Genomic DNA, 21004 nt, shown 5'->3' on the forward strand with positions numbered 1-21004 from the left:
TTTTGTTGATTTGGAAAAGGCATATGACAAGATGCTAAGAGAGAAGCTGTTGAATACGCCACAGTTATATGGTATCAATTGGGCATTAAATCGAGCAATACTTGGTCTTTATTTAAGTTGTAAGTCAGCAGTTAAAATTGAAGGAAGTACAGGACGATGGTTTAATGTAAAATCTAGTGTGAGACAAGGATGTACATTATCTATATGGATCACATTATGAAGGAAAGTGGTATTAAACTGATATATGAAAATTGGAGATGTTAATGATGTTAAAAATGGAGATCGTGCTTTATTCGCACAATGTCATACTTCTAAATAAATATTTAATAAATAAATAAATAAATATAGAAATAGACAACAGAATCAACAAAGCTGGTATGGTAAGAAGTCAGTTGAATAATTACATATGGAATAAGAGAGAAATTAGTCGGAACACTAAATTAGCTGTATACTATACAGTGTTCAAACGAGTTTTAACTTATCGATCTGAGAGCTTGCTCAGAAATAAAACGCTTAACCAAAGACTAGAGACCCCAGATATGAGAGTCCTGAGAAAAATTACAGGCATGAACAGATGGCATCAATGGCAATATCATATTTAAATGAGAATATTAGGAAAGAACTTGAATTGTCAGCATCCAGGAATGCATTAGCAGAGGTAATCTCAGGTGGTATAGTCACTTAAACAGAATGGGCAAGGAAAGATTAGCAAAACAAGTGTTCTCTGCCTGGTTGGCAGGAAAACGACCCAGAAGAAGACCAAGATATAGGTGGATTGATATGGTAAAAAGTGCCTTAGACGATAGAAATATAAGATCTGATAATGTTGGAGTCTTGACAAGTAACAGACTGATTTGGAGGAAAATTGTAGATAGGAAGTTAGTAATGATGTAAATATTTCATGCAGTACTATCATATCCTGTACACCCCTTGAGGGTACATGGCAGGAATTTGATCTTGATGATGATGAGTATTAAAAATTAACTACCTGCATATGTATTTTTTGAGGAAAGAGACGGTACCATATTTGATACTCGACATGACTGAGCCAAAAATATGCAACTTGAAAAAATAATGAGGATGGAGAACAAATATAAGAGCACAGAAATATACATCCAGTAACTGAAATGAAATGTAAATAGAACCAATAACAAAGAGGATAGACTGTGGATTTTTAAAAAAGTAAAAAAAATTATATCGATATATAGATTTAGATATAAAATTAAAGAACAAAAAGGAACAAAAAAACATGCAATATATGCCAGAACATGACCATGTGCTGGCTGTTTCATGGCAATTAACATCAGATTTTACACGGAGAAAAGTAACTACAAACTTGCGACATGGTTCAAGAAATTATGTGTTAAAAAGAGTGATTACTTCGAGGGTAACAGAAAGTAATTTATCTTGTTCTATTTACACAAATGTGAGATTAGATAGATTGTTTTTATTTTAACTGCATACTAGTTGGTTCTTATTGACTGAGATACAGAGCAATGTAGTTTGGTTTCATTATCTTGGAAATCAATAATGGTAAACTTCAATTTCATGGGTTTTGTGTCCTAAAAGTTTGGTCTTGTTTTAAAACATTTTTCTCAATTATCATCATCATCAAATTTCTAATATGTACCCTCAGGGGGTGTAGGATAATTATGATAGTACTACATGAAAAAAAAAAGTTATAACATTACTAACTTCCAATCAACAATTTTCCTCCAAATTAATCTATTATCTGTCAAGATTCCAATATCAGATCATATAATTTTGTCTTCTAAGGAACTTTTTATTGTATCAAACCATCTACATCTTGATCTTTCTCTGAGTCTTTTCTTTGCCAAAGAAGAGTTGTTTAGCTAATCTTTCCTACTTTGTTGGAAGTTTTTTTCACTTGGTTAGACTAAAAATTATATATTTAGTTCAATCAGTTATCCAAGTGTAATTGGATAACTGACTGAACTAAATTTGCATCTGAAGTATCTTCAGACGCAAACTTTTGGCAACTGGTATATGGAAATGTGACTTCTACATTGCATTATTTTTCATTATTATTAAATGACTAATACGTGTAAAGTTGAGCTTGATCATTCACCTAAATACAGCGTTCTCTCAATATTTGTGGGGATGCATTCCAAGACTTACCACAAATAACGAAAATCTGCAGATAATTGTTGCCCCTTCCCAGGTTACTCTCTCTCCTCTCAGAAAAACTTTTTTTTTAAAAGTAGATGTACAACCAACTGTTTCCATCCACACACTCAGCACTCTTTTCATTTTACTTAACCCTTTATCACATACATTGAACTTTGTCCTCTTTGGCATACTAGCCCCAAAACTTCATTTTCCTTATCCTTTTCATAAATGTACCACACTGTAGACTCAGTAATGCTATATATCTTCCCTACAACCATGAAAGATTTCAGATCTTTAAATCTTAATGAAAGTTCCACTTTCTTTATCAGTGTGAAAACTTTTTCTCCTTCTCTTGGTTTCACAAAAATTGTCACATTTTGAAGAAGACAACATGTGAACACAAATGTCACAGTAAAAATACTGCAACTAACAAAAAAATTTGACTAGACCAATGTGTGCCAGTGCCTCACCAACAATGACAGTCGCACATATACAGCTGCATGTGCATGAACACAGCTAGCACAGAGTATACATAGGAAACAGACTAGACATATGACTTATACAAGCCAGATCCAGAGCAAATACACATGGGTGGTGGGACTTCTGTGAATAATTCAAACCGCAAAAAAAAGTAAGGGATCACTATTCAAAGACCCCCCCCCCCCATTACCACAAGAATATAGTCTCTCAAATGGATTAATTACCTTTGTTGTTGAAAACTTTAAGATCGTAATTGCATATTTTAGTTTGTCAGCATTTTTCATCATTTTTCTTATAGAAGATGCTAAGTTTACAGAAGAATCTAAACCAACTTGATCTTCACTTGCTTCTAACTGCCTTAACACTTGCAATTTTATAGCAAGCAAATTGCTTTTCTTTACATCTTTGATTATTCATGCTCACTATTTTTTCTAAACATTATGGCCCAAAAACAGAAATTATTTTTTAACGTTCAACCACTACTGTATGTACAATTTAATAACTCAATGCATGTATTTCATACGAAGCGCATTGAAATACTAAGAGAGTCTGTATTATTGCTTGAAGTTGGATAACTGGGAATTATGTATTGTCAGAGAATTTGAAGTATGAAGTATCATTAGATAATGATACCACATAAAAGCTGTGAGTTTTGGGAATTATCATTTTACTGAGCATTTGCAAAAGAGCACTATAATGAAACAGAAAACTGAATGTGGTAACATTAACTAGGATCACACTGTACTAAATAATCACCACTATGATCTTTTGTTGAGAAGTCTTCATATAGTTATTTGGATATTTCATGTGCAGGTGTGAACTGAAAAAGTAATTTTCTCATTCATCAGGTTAAATGAATTTTAATTACTGACTAAGATTCTTCTCTAGTCAAGTTTTGTCTTAATAATGTACTGTGAAAAACTAAGAATACTAAAACCTTTATGGTGGTTTAAAATTTTTTCATTTAATTTTAATTTTTTTTTTTTAATTAACGTGATGCAAAATATGCAAGAGCTAAGAAAGAAGTAAGAAACAGTTATAGTTATTATTAATGACTTTAAAGTTTTCTTACCTTCATCATCAGAAATTTTAATAAATGGACACTGTTTGAAAGTTTTTGATTCCTGAAGGCTACAAATAAATGGAATTTGATGTCTCATTTCACAAAATTTTTTAAGAACTATTAATGCACTTATACAAAAAATTTTTTATGAAATAGTAATGTTTATTTGAACATAAAATAAATTATTAAAAGATACAACAATGATGATAATAGAGACAGCTAACATATTTCCACCAACTGTGATGGAGGAAATTGTTTATAGATTGCATTCATTCAATAGATTCTAATAAAATACATCATATATAATTACATATAATTACATTATAAATACATCATCATCATCAATTTCCTGATATGTACCCCAAGAGTTGTTCAGGCAGCCACTATGACAGCACTACGTTATTAAGTTTACATTATTATTAACCTCTTGTCAACAATTTTCCTCCAAATTAGTCTATTACTTGTCACCTCTCCAATACTGTTGCATATAACATTTATTCTTCTAAGGCTCTTCTGACTAAATCAATTCACCTAGACTTGTCTTCTCTTTGCCATCTTGGCAACAAGCACCTGTTTTAGTAACCTTTCCTCTCCCATTCTGTTTAGGTGACCATACCACCTTAGATTGGCCCTGCTCACACAATCTTGAATGCAAATAATATTGCCAAGTTCTTTCCCAATGTCTTCATTTTTAATATGACTACCATTGATGCCATCTGTTCATGCCCCTACCAGCTATTTCCAGATTAAACTCGCCATCTTCACTAAAAACTTCCTAAATAGCTAAAAGATTTCACTTGTTCTACAGGCACTCGATTCAGAATGCAGCTGAAGTTTTCTGTGTTCCAGCCTATTTTCATAGTTTTAGTCTTTTTTTTTATTGCTGCTAATTTTCATGTCAAATTTGTTATTCTTAATTTTAATTTAAAAATATTTTGTAACAACTTCTGATATCCTTAAGCTAGAAACAGATCAACAATTGAAAATAACCAGCCTCTTCCAATAATCACACTAAAAACGGAACTGTAAATGAACTTGACATTGCTTCCACGATTTACTAAGGAAACCAACTGCGATGTTTCATATTAATTTCAGATTGTTATTAGTACAATATTATTTAATATACCAAATATGCACCATTATTTTTATGTATTTAGTGGGGGGGGGGGCTATTCCCCCTGGTGCCCCCCCCCCATGTTTCCAACTGGTAGGCCGGTTCTCCTTGAATTCTGATGACTCGAAAGGGGGTTGCCCCCCCCCCCCCCCCGGTGCCTACGATTTACCGAGGAATCCAACTGCGATGTTTCATATTAATTTCAGATTATTATTAGTACAATATTATTTAATATACCAAATATGCACCATTATTTTTATGTATTTAGTAGGGGGGGCTATGCCCCCCTGGTGCCTACACTGCCCAACCCCCTGGTGCCTATGGTGCCCCACCGTAGGCACCGCGAGATGAAATGACAATAGATTTATGTTAAGAATCCAGAAACCCTTATGCAGTATGTATTTTGTTGTACAGGAAAAGAAGATCCATAGAAGATGATGGAATTGTTTTATCATCTCATAATGATCAGGACCTACTGCACTGACATGACAGAGTAGAAGAGCTCTTTTTAATTCCTCTTTAATGAAAGAAAGTTGTACAGATGTACAAATTGATTGTACAACAATTTAAAAGTTTAGCTGCTGTTTCACAAATTCAGGATGATACAGGAAGCTGTTGCTGAGATTCTGGCAAAATTATCTCCCAAAAGTGCCTGCAATACCTATAGGATCAGCAATAACATCAATTATGTTCCAAGATAGACAAATGGTGTTTTCTATTATCTACCTTTCATTTGCTGGATTTTATCCCATACAATATTTGCACTGATGGTTTAATTAATCAAAGACGTAAATTGGATCCAAGATTGTTTTTGATTCTGACATCTAACCTATTGTGTACTGGCCTGAGCACATTTAAATGGTTATTAAGTTTGATGTGGTAGTTCATCTACAAAATATACCCCATGTTCTGTCTTGATCTTTTTTGGCTGCTTGACATTATGAATTCCACTACAGTTTGGACAGCGTGAAAATTGAGATGATGTTTTTGGAAATGTGGACATTACTGCCTGGAAGAAGGGAGTGGTCATGATTGTCAAGCATTTGCTCAATGATATGACCTCATCCATTCGTGTTGGCATTACCCCAATGAGTGTTGCCTCGCTTAAAGTCACCCACGAGAAGTATGAGCTGAGGCAGTTGCAACATCAGATTATCAAGTTTAATCTCATTTAACTCATAACCTAGTAGTAAATAAATGGAACATACATACCGTAATAAGAAATTCCACAAATAGCTAAATTGCTACTGCTTCCAGAGCAATATTAAGATGGAGATGTTTGAAAGGAATATGACTGTCCACTAGGAAAGCTACTCCAGAATGAGCTGGACCATCTCCAGTTCTGTCCTTATGAACAACATACAGTAAAATTACTTTAGGTTGGATCCTCATTGGGTTTTAAATATGTTTGCTGCAGACAGAAACAGAAAGGTTTGTGTTTCTGCAGCAGAACTTGATGTCATCAATTATTATGGCAAAACTCATGACAGTTACACTGTAGAAAATTTTCTATTGTTTTACCTTTGTAGGCTTATTAAATTTCTGAGATGCTGAGGGCTTACCTTCAGTGAGGCTTATATTTATCTATTGATTTAGCAAAGTATGGATGGTCAGTATTTATCTCTTCTTCTTCTTTAAAAATGTTTAATACATCAACTAATGGGTCAGGATCATTTAGCGAGTTTAGCTTACTTTCAAAAGTGGATACAGAAGTATCCATTTTTTCTATGGGGGGGGGAGTGTCAGGGAGTTTATCTTTATGTGAGATCCTTCCCATAATGTTCTTGACAAGTGAGGTCTCATCAATGGGATCATTTCTGGAGTTCTTTCAGGAGTCACATCATAGGTGATACAACTAATGCACTGCACAGAGAAGCACTCACGAATAAAGTTCAGGTATGAGGAAATCATCAGGTGATGGAAGAGATGAGGCTTTGAGTTACTATTGATATTTTCTTAATTGTCACATTTTCAGCACAAGAAGATTTTAGGATAGATATCATGATGGCTAGCTCCTTCTTTGCATCCTGATATGATATATTTTCTTCTGCTTTTTATCTTTTGTATTTCTTTTTCATCCTTCCATCTCTGGAATGCACAGGAGTAGGCTGGATGATCTGCCTGACAGATTTAGATTCCTTTGAAGAGCCAGATTTATTATTATACTCTTTACCACCACACTGGGTTAAGATTATAGAGCCACAACAGGCAGTTTGGGAATGCCTGTATTTCTAACATTTAAAGCATCTCAGGGATGTGCAGTTTAATAGGGCAACTAAGATACCCTGTTTTTTTTTGTTTGTTTGTTAGTTTTTTTTTACAGATGTTGGAGGTTTAGCTATATCAAAAAGTAATGAATCAAAAAAAGCAAATCCTGATACATAGAGATGATCACCTGGTCAGAACCAGGTGATCATCTCTATGTATCAGGATGTGCCTCATATCAGTCACTTCTTGATCTTTAAGTTCTGAATATATTTCCTCATCAGGAACATCACAAAGATCCCATTCTGATATTACTCCTCTAGAAGAGTTTAGACATTTATAAGGTGTTAGTGTAATTGGTATTGCATCCATTGATGTTGCAATGAGTGATTTCCTGAGCATTGCTGACATGATATTTCCACAAGGATACCACCAGATTATAGTTTTTTTTTTTTAACTGTTCTGGGAGATCCTTCCAATCCTAAACCCTTTTGAATAAAGAAGGGTGACATTTTCCATATTGGCTTTTCATCTGTACTGATAAACTGGTACGTATCACATTCTTTTTGTTGTTGTTGTTTATTTCCTTATGTAATCAAGTGATGTATCTACAGTATCAGTACTTGTTTGTGAACTCGTGAGGGGTCCTTGAAAAATCTGGATAATCATCTGAGAATGAAAAATTCATGCTCAAACAATTTTTTGTTCAGTGCAAAAGCTTCCTGCCCACCATGGATGCCCTCCCATCCATGCAAGCAATGACTGTGCTCAGGAAAGGAATGCCAGGGCTACCCTGGACGCTATACCAGCACACGCCAAGCATTAAGCCTTGACCCAGACCAGATGGGTGGCAGATTAACTACAACACCTTGCAGAAAAGCCCACCACCTGGCTGATCTAGGCTGAGCCAACTAGGAGTGCCCATCTTGTCAAATTAGTGCAAGACTACCAGGATCGCTCTTTCCAGATGTCCATGTCACACTCCATAGCAAACACAACAACAGGCTGTTTGCCGAGCAGTGTGACCCACAGACATCCAGAAAGGGGGGGGGGTGAAATCCTGTTAGTCTTAAACAAAGAGGGAAAGTGTCTGAAGACAGAGAAGGATGCTATTGATAAAGGAATAAGTGCAGCTGTGAAAAGTTTAATGTATAATTCAGGGTATGCAGATTAGAACATTAGAGGAGTGTTTGTCTGGAAAACATAATAGAGTGCAACTATGGCAATAAAGCAAGGTCAGACTGTGGATGAGATGCTAGTGATGGTAAGTAAAAATGATCTGAAAAGTGTGAATCAGACAACAAAATATTTGAGATTGATATTGATATAAGAAAATATAGTGCAGCAAAAATCGGTGACAGGAAGACAGCCTATGTACAATAATAGGAAGCTGAGAAGACGAGTAGTGATAATGAATGGCATGAATGAGAATATGTAGGAAAAAAAGGTCTGGATATCTGGATATGCTCATGGTTGGAGTGTATGTGATGACAGAGAGTAGATACACCTACCAAGAAATTTCTTGGTCTGTTTAATATATTTTACACCCAAGATAAAAAACTTTCAGCATCTTTATCTCAAGAAGGTCAAGTACCTTTTGTCTACTTGTATATGAGTTATATATGACTTCTGCATTATTTCAACCTTGGTATCTCTCCCAGATCTGGCTTCCACTGCAGAGTCCTCAATAAAGGTTGAAATCGGTCTGGTTAGTTGCCCTTCCCATTATGTATAATGCAATGCATAATGGCCCTACCCATTATGCACTGCATTATACATGCCTTAAATGGGGGGAGTGTTCTTTGCATTATGGGATACATACTAAGGAAAGTGATATGAAGTCATTAGCCTCTATATACAAGTAGCTCAGACGTGAATATATTTCACATGCAAAATTTTGTTTTGGTTACTTGGGAAAAGGATTAAAACCAAATATAAAATTTCTTGGTAGGTTTAATGTGTTTTACACCCAAGGTAAAAAACTTTCAACATATATATCTATACATATATAATCATCATCAAATTCTTGCCATGTACCCTCAAGGGGTGTACAGGATATGACAGTACTACATGAAAAATTTACTTCATTAGTAACTTCCTATCTACAATTTTCCTCCAAATCAGTCTGTTACTTGTCAAGACTCCAACATTATCAGATCTTATATTTCTATCGTCTAAGGCACTTTGTACCGTATCAATCCACCTATATCTTGGTCTTCCTCTGGGTCGTTTTCCTGCCAACCTGGCAGAGAAAACTTGTTTTGCTAATCTTTCCTCTCCCATTCTATTTAAGTGACCATACCACCTGAGATTAGCTCTGCTAACGCATTCCTGGATGCTGACAATGTCAAGTTCTTTCCTAATATCCTCATTTTTAATATGATATTGCCATTGATGCCATCTGTTCACGTCTCTAATCTTTCTCAGGACTCTCATATCTGCGGTCTCTAGTCTTTGGTCAAGTGTTTTACTTCTGACCCAGGTCTCAGATCCATAAGTTAAAACTGGTTTGAACACTGTCTTGTATACAGCTAATTTAGTGTTCCGACTAATTTCTCTCTTATTCCATATGAATTCATTCAATTGACTTCCCACCATACCAGCTTTACTGATTCTGTTGTCTATTTCTATATTTAATTTACCATCTTCAGTAAAAATCGTGCCTAAGTAACTGAAATGTTTTACTTGTTCCACAGGTTCTCCATTCACAACACAGTTGACATTTTCAATGATTCTGCCTATTTTCATTGTCTTTGTCTTTTTATTGCTGACCTTCATACCATCTCTATTACAACAGCTATTCAATTTAGTCAGAGAATCTTGCAGACTTGTAGCGGATTTATTTAGAAGTATAACATCATCCGCATAAAGCAAAGAGCTGACATTAATATCTCCAATTTTGATATCAGGTTTAATAGCACTTTCCTTCATAATGTGATCCATATAGATAATGAATAACAGAGGGGATAATGTACATCCTTGTCTCACACCAGATTTAACATTAAACCATCTTCCCGTACTTCCTTCAATTCTAACTGCTGACTTACAACTCAAATAAAGACTAAGTATTGCTTGATATAATGCCCCATTGACACCATATAACTGCAGCGTATTGAATAGCTTCTCTCTTGGCACCTTGTCATATGCCTTTTCCAAATCGACAAAACTTAAATACAGATCTTTGTTATATTCCCATGCTTTCTCGACTATTTGTCGTAAAGTGAAGATCTGATCCTGACAGCCTCTATTTGGCCTGAATCCAGCTTGTTCTTCACCAAGCTTTTCTTCCACAATTCTTCTCAACCGTTTCTCAAGTATACTTGCATAGATCTTGCCAGGAACACTCAGTAGGGAAATACCTCTGTAATTCTCACATTCAGTTTTATTTCCCTTTTTATATATGGGTACTATTAGAGCTCTACTCCAATCATCAGGAATTCGTCCCTCAGTCCAGGCTTTCTGAACTATGCAGTGCAGCCACTGTAAGCCTTTTATACCACCATACTTCAGCATTTCTGGTCGAATATCATCTACTCCTGCTGCCTTTCCACATTTCAAGCCTTTGATGACTTTTTCTACTTCAAGTATGGATATGTATTCCTGACTGCATGCCTGGTCAGTGTTTTTTTATCATTGTGCTGTCATCACTGCTTGTTTCATTTAGCAATTTTTCAAAGTAATTACTCCATACTTCAAGGATATCTTTTTCTCCTGTTTTCATGTCACCTTTATCATCTCTAACTCCTTTTACAGCAATCTTTCCTCCATTCCTAAGCTTCTTCAACAACCTCCAGAATATTTTGCCACTTCTTGATATTTATTTTCTATATTCTTGCCAAAGTCCTCCCATGACTTTTGTTTAGCTAGTTTTACACACTGTTTAGCTTTCTTACATTTGTCTCTGTATTCTGTAAGAGTAAAAGCTGACTTATTTGCCAGGAACTTTTGATATGCTTTCTTCTTTTCCTTCACTGCCTCTTTAACTTCCTGTGTCCACCAGGGAGTTCTGATTTTTTTTATCCTTGCACACAACCTCACCCCATGCCTCTCTGGCAGAATCAATCAATATTTTCTTCAGAGTTTGACACTGAATCTCCAAGGTTTGATTCCTGTTCTCAAACTCTTTCATTTTCTTTTCAATAATCTTTCTGTATTTTAGTCTACAGTTCACATCTGAGAGCTGCTCAACTTTTATTCGCTTTAAAACTTTCTTACATGTTATTCTTTTCAATATGAAATTCAATTTTATCCTGCTCAAGACTAAATAGTGATCACTTCCAATTTCAAATCCTCTGTACATTCTGGTGTCCTGCACCAGGGAGAAAACATCACTATCAACAATAACATATTCAATGAGACTTTTCTTATTCCTGGCCTCTTCTCTCCATGTGAATTTGTGCACATTTTTATGTTGGAACATGGTGTTAGTAATAACCAGTCCATGTCCTGAGCAGAAATCCAACAGATATTTGCCATTATTATTAGCTTTGCTCTTTTCTCCAAATTTTCCCAAAATATTTTTATATGTCTCACAATCATTTCCTACTCTGCTATTTAGATCCCCAACAAGGACCAACTTTTCCTTTTTCATTGTCAGTTGCTTTTTCTAAAGCGTCAAAAAATTCCTCCACTTCTACCTTAGTAGAACCTTCTGTGGGACCATAGGCACAAATAAGTCTCATTGTCCAGTTCCCCATTCTCATATTTGCCCACATTACTCTACTTGAGACTGACTGCCATTCAAGAAGATTAGCCTCATATTTTGTGTTGAATACTATGGCTACTCCTTCTTTTCCTTGATTGTCATTGCCTGAATATAACATTTTGTATTTATTGCTCAGAAAGATCTCGCCAGTTTTGGTCTTTTTTGTTTCAGTCACCCCTATTATGTCGATCTGGTACTTATCTAATTCCTCAGCTAGCTCCATTTCTTTGCCATTCAGGCTTCTTATGTTGATAGTACCAATCTTTAACTCTGGTGATGTTGAGTTGGGGTTTGTTTTCAGATTTGTTCCAGTAGCTGACTTTTCGCTGTTCGCCCTGGTTCCCTGGCGAAAACAACGGGGACCTTGTTTAACCGGGCGACGCCCCAGCCGGCATGAAATTTTGTCATGTTGTACCATCATTTTTTATGTTGGTTTAACCAATAAGAATACAATTTGGTCGGCTAAATCCCAAATTGCCAGCCCATCCTCGTTCGTTCAGTATCAAAGTAGATACCCAACAGGGTGCACCAAGAGAAGGTGAGGATTGGACATTAGGTCAGAAGCCCTGGTCGGTTCTCCGCATTCCTTTAAAGGCTATGTGGAGGTCTCCTCTCAATTATACAGCTTTGATCCTTAAGCACCCCATATATAAAAGTAATTTAATGCATATACATATATAAATTTAATACATATATAAAAGAAATTTAATGACTTGAAGCTGAGAGATACCAAAATAGAAAAAACTATTTATTATTTGAACACACAACTAGTTTTGTCTTCTTCTCATCGGATATGTAACATCAAAAGAGAAATACAAAAATATACAAGAGAAACAAAGCTATAAATTAACTTGCAAAAGTATTGCTGATATTTGAAGGTATTCTAGAAAATAGTAGTGTTGGTAATGTTCACGTAGGCATGATCTTCTAAACACCAAAGCTAGATAGCTGAAGAGTGATAATCAGATAGGTTATAGCTAAGATTAGTATTAAGATGGACTAAATTGAGGACAATTTCTGTTGCTTCCATAATCATAGTATAGTACGCCCACAGATTCGAGACCCTTCAACACTTCTGCGCATGTCAACAGGAGGAGAATCCATTCTCCATTCCGATAATGGGGTAATCAGTCCGTATTGTGGGATGAATTCTTTATTATTACACATCGGAAAATTAACTTTTTTATGATCATTGTAGTTAACTATGTTGCTTGTATAACAGTTTGAAAATTTTACCTATAAATCACGTGATTTCACGTGTTGACGACCAATTCGTACATCCTTCATTTCTTTCTCCCCTTCAGAATGAATCAACTATTCTTGGCAAGATGCCAAGCAGAGATCTACAAACTGTGGACGAACTATAGTATCTAAAATTGTTTTCCAATTTGTTTCAGATCACTGGATGAATGACAGAACCTTCATCATTAGGACGAGCAGAATTGAGAATGTGATTAGATAGTGCACTGGCTCTAGTTCTGCCAAATGTAATGTCTCTCACACGTTCTTCCATACACAACTCAATGGATTTCTCTGTCTGACCAAAATAGGGCATATTGCAGTTACACCAAAGACAATAAACTCCTGGATACTTTAATGTTGGAGGTTTAATGGATTTTTTACAACACTAAGAAAGGATTAAAAAGAATTTAATACTTCCTATATTTCGTCCTAGTCACTAGGACATCTACGGCGATTACAAAAATAACTAATGTAACATAACACAAATATCATACAATACTAAGCCCAACCACGTGGGTGACACTAAAGTCCTATCTAGGTGGAGTGCCCTCTAAGGGCGGTTGTAGGTGGCCTGGAATATAAAGTAGAACCTCTGGTGATGAGTGTTTCCCAAATTTTCGGAAGCTTAATGCAACCGTATTTATTAAGATTTGGTTGATTTCTAAGAGCTGCTGCTGTTCTAAGAATAGTCTCTCTTTCTTGAATTTGCTGTGATGGAGCATGGTGGCTTTCTTCCATGATACCCTGTGGGTGGTGTCCAAGACATGGTCAGCCAAGCCTGAATGACCATAGTTGTGTTTACAGATGTAAGACTTGTGTTTCTCTAGGCGGATGGATGCTGATCTGCCTGTCTGTCCAAAGTACGCCAGCTTACAGGAACAAGGTACTTTGTAAACTCCAGGCAGAGAGAGAGAGGAGGGAGCTGATCTTTTGTAGAACAGATAAGGGTAGTAAGTTTGCGGTGGGGTTTATATGCTGTGTGTAGGTTGTACTTTTTTTTTAGAATCTTGGCTATTTTTTAGGATGTGCCACGGATGTAAGGTATGGTGATGGCATTTTTAAATTCTTGTTGACGAGAAGGACCGGGAATGGGAGAGGAACTAATTATTTTTTTGATACTGTGATCACTGTAGCCATTGGAGAGGAAAGTGTTGTGTATGTAGTTAAGCTCAGTAGTGAGGGCGGTTCCACTGGAACAAAGATTGTGGGCTCTCTTGGTAAGAGTTTTAATAATGCCATATTGTTGAGAGGGGTGGTGGTGGTGTGAGAGTTTGTGAATGTATCTGCCTGTGTGTGTGTGTGTGGATTTTCTGTATACAGTGAAGGCAAGTGTATCATTAGGCAGGCGTGTGACTAAGGTGTCTAGGAAGGGTAAACAATTGTTCTTTTCCTTTTCCATAGTAAATTGGATTCTTGGATGTAGGCTATTGAGATGACTGAGGAAGGAGTCTAATGTGTCTGGGCCATGAGGCCAAATAGAGAACACATCATCTACATATCTTAGCCAGATAGAAGGTTTGAGTGGGACTGAGTCTATGGCTCGTTTTTCAAAATCTTCCATATAGAAATTAGCAAGGGGGAGAGAGAGAGAGGGGGGAACCCATGGCAGTTCCCTCTATCTGCTTGTAGATTTTGTTCTTCCAAGAAAAATACTCAGAGTTAATGGCAAAGGAAAAGAAATCTAAGATGTCAGAAGGGAAAACTTTTTGTAAGAGAGATAAGGTGTCAGTTAAGGGAATATTAGTAAATAAAGAAGAGATATCAAAGCTTACCAATATGTCTGCTTTATTCAAGGTTAAATTTTCTATGAGGGCTTTAAAGTGGGTTGAGTTTTTTTATATAGGAAGTGGACCTTCCAGTGAGGGGGGTCAGAGAGTTGGCCAGCTGTTTAGACAGTCTGTAGCAAGGTGCATTGGTGGCATCTACTGTAGGTCTGAGTGGGGAATTGGGTTTGTGGATTTTTTAATCCTTTCTTAGTGTTGTAAAAAATCCATTAAACCTCCAACATTATGTCTTCATAGCACTTAAGCCTCTATACACGAACTGGATACTTTAGGATGTCATATTTCAGTTAAAGAGTACCAAATAAGGAATGGAGTTAGGAAAGAAGAGTAAAAGTAGTGTGGCTTTTAAATTTTGTGAGAATTTTAACTAACTTTGGTGAAATGGAGCTGATATATGGTAGAGATGTAAAGTCTTTTACATCAATACTATCTTCAATACAGTGAGCAGGTGGTTTAAATAGTTTTTTTGATTATAGTATCTCTTGGTTTCCAGTCATTAAATTTCTTTAATTATGTCATATAGCCAAGTAAATCCATTACATTAAATATATATATATATATTTGATGTAATGTATATATATATATATGTATATATATATATAGATAGATGGTAAGCAGCCGAATGAGGAATATAAGGATCAAGCGAGGAAAATGATGACCACTACAGAAAAGAAGACACATTTTTAATTTGAGAGAGGATATACCAAATCCGGCATATATCCCAAAACCAGGAAACTGGCCTATATTCAACCCATTCCTAAAAAGGGTGACAAATCACTGCCACCTAACTACTGCCATATCTCACTCACTTCAGTCCTATCTAAAGTAATAGAGAAAATCATCAACTCCTAATCTACCTTAAAGGTACCCGGCTATTAAGCGACCACCAGTATGGATTCTGTCGAGGCCATTCAACAGGAAATCTACTCGTATACATCACCCATCACTGGACAAACGCCATGGAGAAATTCAGTGAATCCCAAGTAGTTGCACTTGATATCTTCAAAGCCTTTGACTGAGTCTGGCACAAAGGCTTAATAAGCAAACTCCCATCATTTGGACTGCCTCAGGACTTCTGCAGCTGGATTTGCCAGCTTCCTGTCCGGACGCACACTGTGTGATGGTAGATGGCTCCTATCCTCTCACCATCCAACTAATGCTGAGGTCCCACAAGGTTCAGTTCTCTCACCGACCCTGTTCCTTCTATATATCAATGACCTACTTCAGTTGACTTCTAACCCAATACACAGTTTTGCAGATGACAGCACATTACATTCCTCCCTTTCATTTGACAAACTCTACTCTACATAACTCACCTCAACCCACAGAACATCAACCACCACTGCCCTTAATTTCGACCTCTAAGCCATCTGCCAATGGGGCTCAGATAACCTCGTCAACTTCAACACTAGTAAAACCTAGTTCTGTCTTATTACTCACAAAAATGAACCATTTTCCCCCAGCATTATTTTCGATAACACTCAAATTCTCAGACAAGATGAAATTTCTCTTCTCGGAATTACCTTGACATGAAGCCTCTCCTGGCATAAACACATCACAACCATTGCATCCTCAGCTTCCAAAAAACTAGGTTTTCTCTTTCGCTCAAGATGCTACTTCACCTCTAAACAGCTGTTGACACTATACAAGTCACAAATCCGCCCAGCTCTCGAATACTGCTCTCACATCTGGAGTGCGTCCGGACAGGGTCCCTCATCAACTCACTCTCCCCACTTTCACATAGACGCTTGGTCTCTGCTATCTGTATATTCTATAAATATTTCCATGGGAAATGTTCATCTGAAACAGCATCAATAATTCCCCCCACCCTGTACTAAGCCCATTGGAACACGTACAACTGCTGCCCAACATCTCTTTACAGTACACCTTGAAAACCACAGAACAAGTTTCTTTTCCTCCTCATTCATCCCTGCTACTGCAGTATTGTGGAACAGTCTTCCCCCAGACATATTTCCCAAGGAATACAACATACAGGCATTCAAATCAAATGTAAACAAGTTTCTCCTTTTGCAGCCCATGCCCACCACCCATATACGGTACTAACGTACTATAGGATGACCAGATAACCTCCTGTATATGGGCCCAACATAAAAAAAAAAGCACTATAATCCAAGGAGAATCCTTGGATTGTAGTGCTGGATAAGCTGAATACAAAGCGACTAGCAAAGCTATTAATGTTCTTTTTATTAGAGTATTTCATCCTGGTTTTATTCCGAGAGATATGGGAGGAAGAGATTATAGGGTGTATTTAGAATTAACAGCTCTAGACATCAGTAAGGCAGTGAGAAATTTGGATGAGCTTTTGCCATGTTTTAAGGAAGATGCTAAAGAACTAACAATAACTGTTCAACAAGTCTTGTAACCAGAAGTCTCTAAAAAAAGATTGTAAAATAACTACATGAAGATGGTGACAGAATGGAGACCTGAAACTATAGTCTGTATTTCATTTGTGAATCTGAAGATTTTACAGAAAACTAAAAACTCGTATAGTTTAATAACAACTCAAACATATATATATATATAGAAATGAGGAAATTAGGGTAATATTATTTATGAATACCAGAATGAATCTGTTAAGAGGTTTTCAGTAATCTAGTTGACTTTTATAGATATAAGGGATGTACTGGATGAAAGAACGATTAAAACATGATATCATGAAGATCCATGATATCGCTGAGGCTATCTGTGTGTGTGTGTGTGTGTGTGTGCACGCGCGCATACTTTTGAACTTTCACTAACCAACACTTTCTGAAAACTACTGAGACCAAATCCATTAAGATGCAAGCCATCCACCTTATATAAATCCTTCCTTCCAAACTTACACTACACATCAACAAATTCCACACCATTCTTCCTGCACAATTTACACACTGATCCATTTGAAATCACAGCTTTGTCTCACCTCTATCATACCATGCAACAGACTCACACTTTTACTTTCTCACTGTTCTTTTTTGCATGTGCTAGTACCTCTGCATATCTTCTTGCATACCACACCTGTCATGTGCTAAACATTTTGTACCAGCCAAAATAAACATATCTTCCACCTTCACTTTCTGCACCCTTACAAAATCACTAACATCCTTAATCTTGGCACCAGGAAGACACAATTTCATCACACTCTCTTCAAGCACTCCTCTTATCAACAAATCACGATAAAAATTCAATCCTTATTCTCACACTTTCACTCTTTCATACTGTTTTCTCTCCCTTTACATCTTCCCCTTCTTTCGCTTCTGTGTCATACCATCTGCAAGGATCTCACATTTTGTTCTGTGGAGAACGCGACATACGTGCACTATCTTTTCTATTACTATCTCATCATTTTTCCACTGTTTCATACTTGCAGTCACTCACCCAGCTTGCAACATTAACTTCACCAATCGCATTTTCACGCATTTCATCTTTCAACTCACTGCTATCATTCTTCTTACTCTTCTATTTTGTTTCGTGTTTTGAGCTAAAAATATATGTATGTCATGTAAATGGATTTTCAGATATCTGATTATTAGATATTTTGTAACTTACTCAATATGTAACTTGCACATAAACAAGTAAGCTATGAGGACCTGATTCATGCAGGTATATAAGGTATCTTTGATTTGCCAAAAACACAGCCTATATTCATATAATGTAATTATGCTCTTCTCTAAATGTTATCCTTTTTGTCATGTTCATCTTTTGATTTCTATCACTACTACTACTGTTCTTAATCAAATATGACTGGATAAAGAATCTGACTGAGGTAATGAGTTTCGACTCATTAATCAAGTAAAATTTGGAAAGCTGCAAACTGATCAAAACTGGCCATTTTTTGTTTGCACTTCCATAAGTAAATGTGTGTTTAGGCTTAGGTGCTAGTTTAATGGAATAGCTACAGCACAAAGAGATATAACTAAACAGCATATTTCACCTCTGTCACGGAGACATCTTCTACAATACAATGTTATTATTATTATTATTATTATTATTACCACGGGCTACTCCAGGAGTCCTTAGACTCATCGAGGGAGGCCCCCTAAACATCATGTTCACGCAGCTGTTCAACATTCTCACAGTATCTATCATACCTTACCTTGAACTCGCTCACTGTCATAGCACCCACAACAGACTCTGGCAGCTTATTCCACTCATTTACCACTCTAAAAGTAAAGAACCCAGCTCTAACACCCCTGCTAACCACGCTCTTGCCCAGCTTCCATGGGTGTCCCCTAGTTCTCCCACCACCAGTCCTGATCTCAAAAATATCCTCTGAATTAATCCTATAGAATCCTTTTAGCAATTTGAATGTCTCAATCATATCTCCCCTTTTCCGCCTATCAACTAGTTTCTGCAACCCACAAATCTTCAACCTGTTCTCATATGGTTCATTCCATAGACCTGCTATCATCTTAGTCACTCGCCTCTGGATCCTCTCAACCTCCTCCCCATCAAGAAGGAACCGAGGTGACCAAATCTGGGCACAGTAGTCGAGATAAGGTCTTATCAGGGCTCGGTACAGAGGTACAATAACTTGTTTTTCTCTGCTCGTCAAGGTATTTTTCAACAACCAAGTGAGTTGATGAGCTGATTTAGCTACTTTCGCAATGTGCCCCCTAAACTTCATCTCCCTATCCACCAACACACCCAAGTCCCTGGCCTCATCAATCTCTTGGAGTACAGTTCTAACAATGTGGTATACTGCTGCTAATCTTTTCACCCCAAAATGCATAACCATACATTTTGTCACATTAAATTGACATCCATTCTCCTTAGTCCAGAACTCCAATCTATCTAAGTCATCTTGCAAGACTTTGACATCTTCTGCATTCACTATCGCCCTACCCAACTTTGCATAATCAGCAAACAAATGAACTGTCCCACTTAGACCCTTCCCTATATCGTTAATGAACAGCTTAAACAGCAGTGGTCCAAGAACAGAACCCTGTGGCACACCACTAGTCACAGGCCGTTTTTTGGACTCTACTCCTGAATAAACTACTCTTTGATATCTCTCCATCAACCACCCAGCTATCCATCTCACCAACCCTATATCCATTCCCATATGTTGTAGTTTACGGATTAGAATTCCATGTGGTATCCTGTCAAACGCCTTTGCCAGGTCCAGCAATATCACTGTAAACCCATTTCCCTTATCCAGTTCAGCCGTCACCTTGTTATAAAACTTGAGCAGGTTACTGAGGCATGATCTACCCTTCACAAAGCCATGCTGTCCTCTGTACAGTATCTCATTTTCATCAATCCATTCCTGTATTTTTCCCTTGACTACTTTCTCCAAGACCCTGACAACGACTCCTGATATGCTGATCGGTCGGTAATTTGCAACCATAGTCTTGGATCCTTCTTTATGCAGTGAAACTATTTTCCCCTCTTTCCACGCCTTCGGGACTAAGCCAGACCTGAGACTCAGATTAAACAACATGGTCAAGGGCACTGATAATTCATTAGCCGCTTCATGCAAGACCCGTGCCGGTATACCATCCAATCCCACAGATGTATTCACATTAAGGTTCTGTAATAGACTATTCACCTCCACTTCATTCATCACAATTCCCATATAAACTAATGGTTCCTTCATTTTTTCAACGTCACCACCTGTATGATATACTTTTGCAAAGTGCGCGCTCAGTAACTCCACTATATCGACTGGTTCAGTGAACTCTTTACCATCGTCATTCCTTAAAATCATTTTGCCATGTACAGTTTTTTTCTTGCTTGCAGCATATTGAAAGAACTGTTTGGGATTCTCTTTTGCTTGCATAGCTAGTTTCCTTTCATAATCGGCTTTTGCTGTTTTTACCACACTCGTTACCCTTCTGGCCTGTACTTTATACCGTTCGTGTGCCTGCAGGTCACCCCTTTCTTTAAATTCCCTCCATAGTTGTTTCTTTTTTTGCAGCTCAAGCTTAATGGTGTTATTCATCCATTTAACCCCTCCTTGTTTCACTATTCGGACCTTAGGTATACAATCAGCCATAACCTCCTGTAAATGCTCTTTGATCACATCCCATGCTCTATCGACGTCCAGCCCTTGCAGTTGTACATGCCATGGCACTGATCCAAGCAATCTCCTAAGCTTGTCATACTTGCCAGCACGGTAATTCCACATATACCCTGTCTTAATCACAAATTTCACACCTTTAGCCACCTCCCAGGTCAAGACCTTATGATCACTCTCACCAATAGGTGGCAACATGGTCATATTCATTACAGTCAAATTCTCAGATACTATTACCAGGTCAAGCACTCTCACACCCCTA

General features: G+C 37.0%; 1 protein-coding gene across 1 annotated transcript in view; it reads right to left on the bottom strand.

The window, feature by feature from the left end:
• LOC150105775 (uncharacterized) overlaps window positions 1-21004 on the bottom strand; it is a 625951-nt gene that overhangs the window by 587228 nt on the left and 17719 nt on the right. The window contains exon 3 of the mRNA XM_090394343.1: window positions 3683-3741. Within this exon, the coding sequence (XP_090250469.1) occupies window positions 3683-3741 (59 nt within the window). The remainder of the gene's footprint in view (window positions 1-3682; window positions 3742-21004) is intronic.

Source organism: Typopeltis vanoorti, chromosome 6, assembly GCF_054136105.1.
Source record: "Typopeltis vanoorti isolate ZY-2024b chromosome 6, IOZ_Tvanoo_1.0, whole genome shotgun sequence".
In the NCBI taxonomy this organism is placed as follows: Eukaryota; Metazoa; Arthropoda; class Arachnida; order Uropygi; family Thelyphonidae; genus Typopeltis; species Typopeltis vanoorti.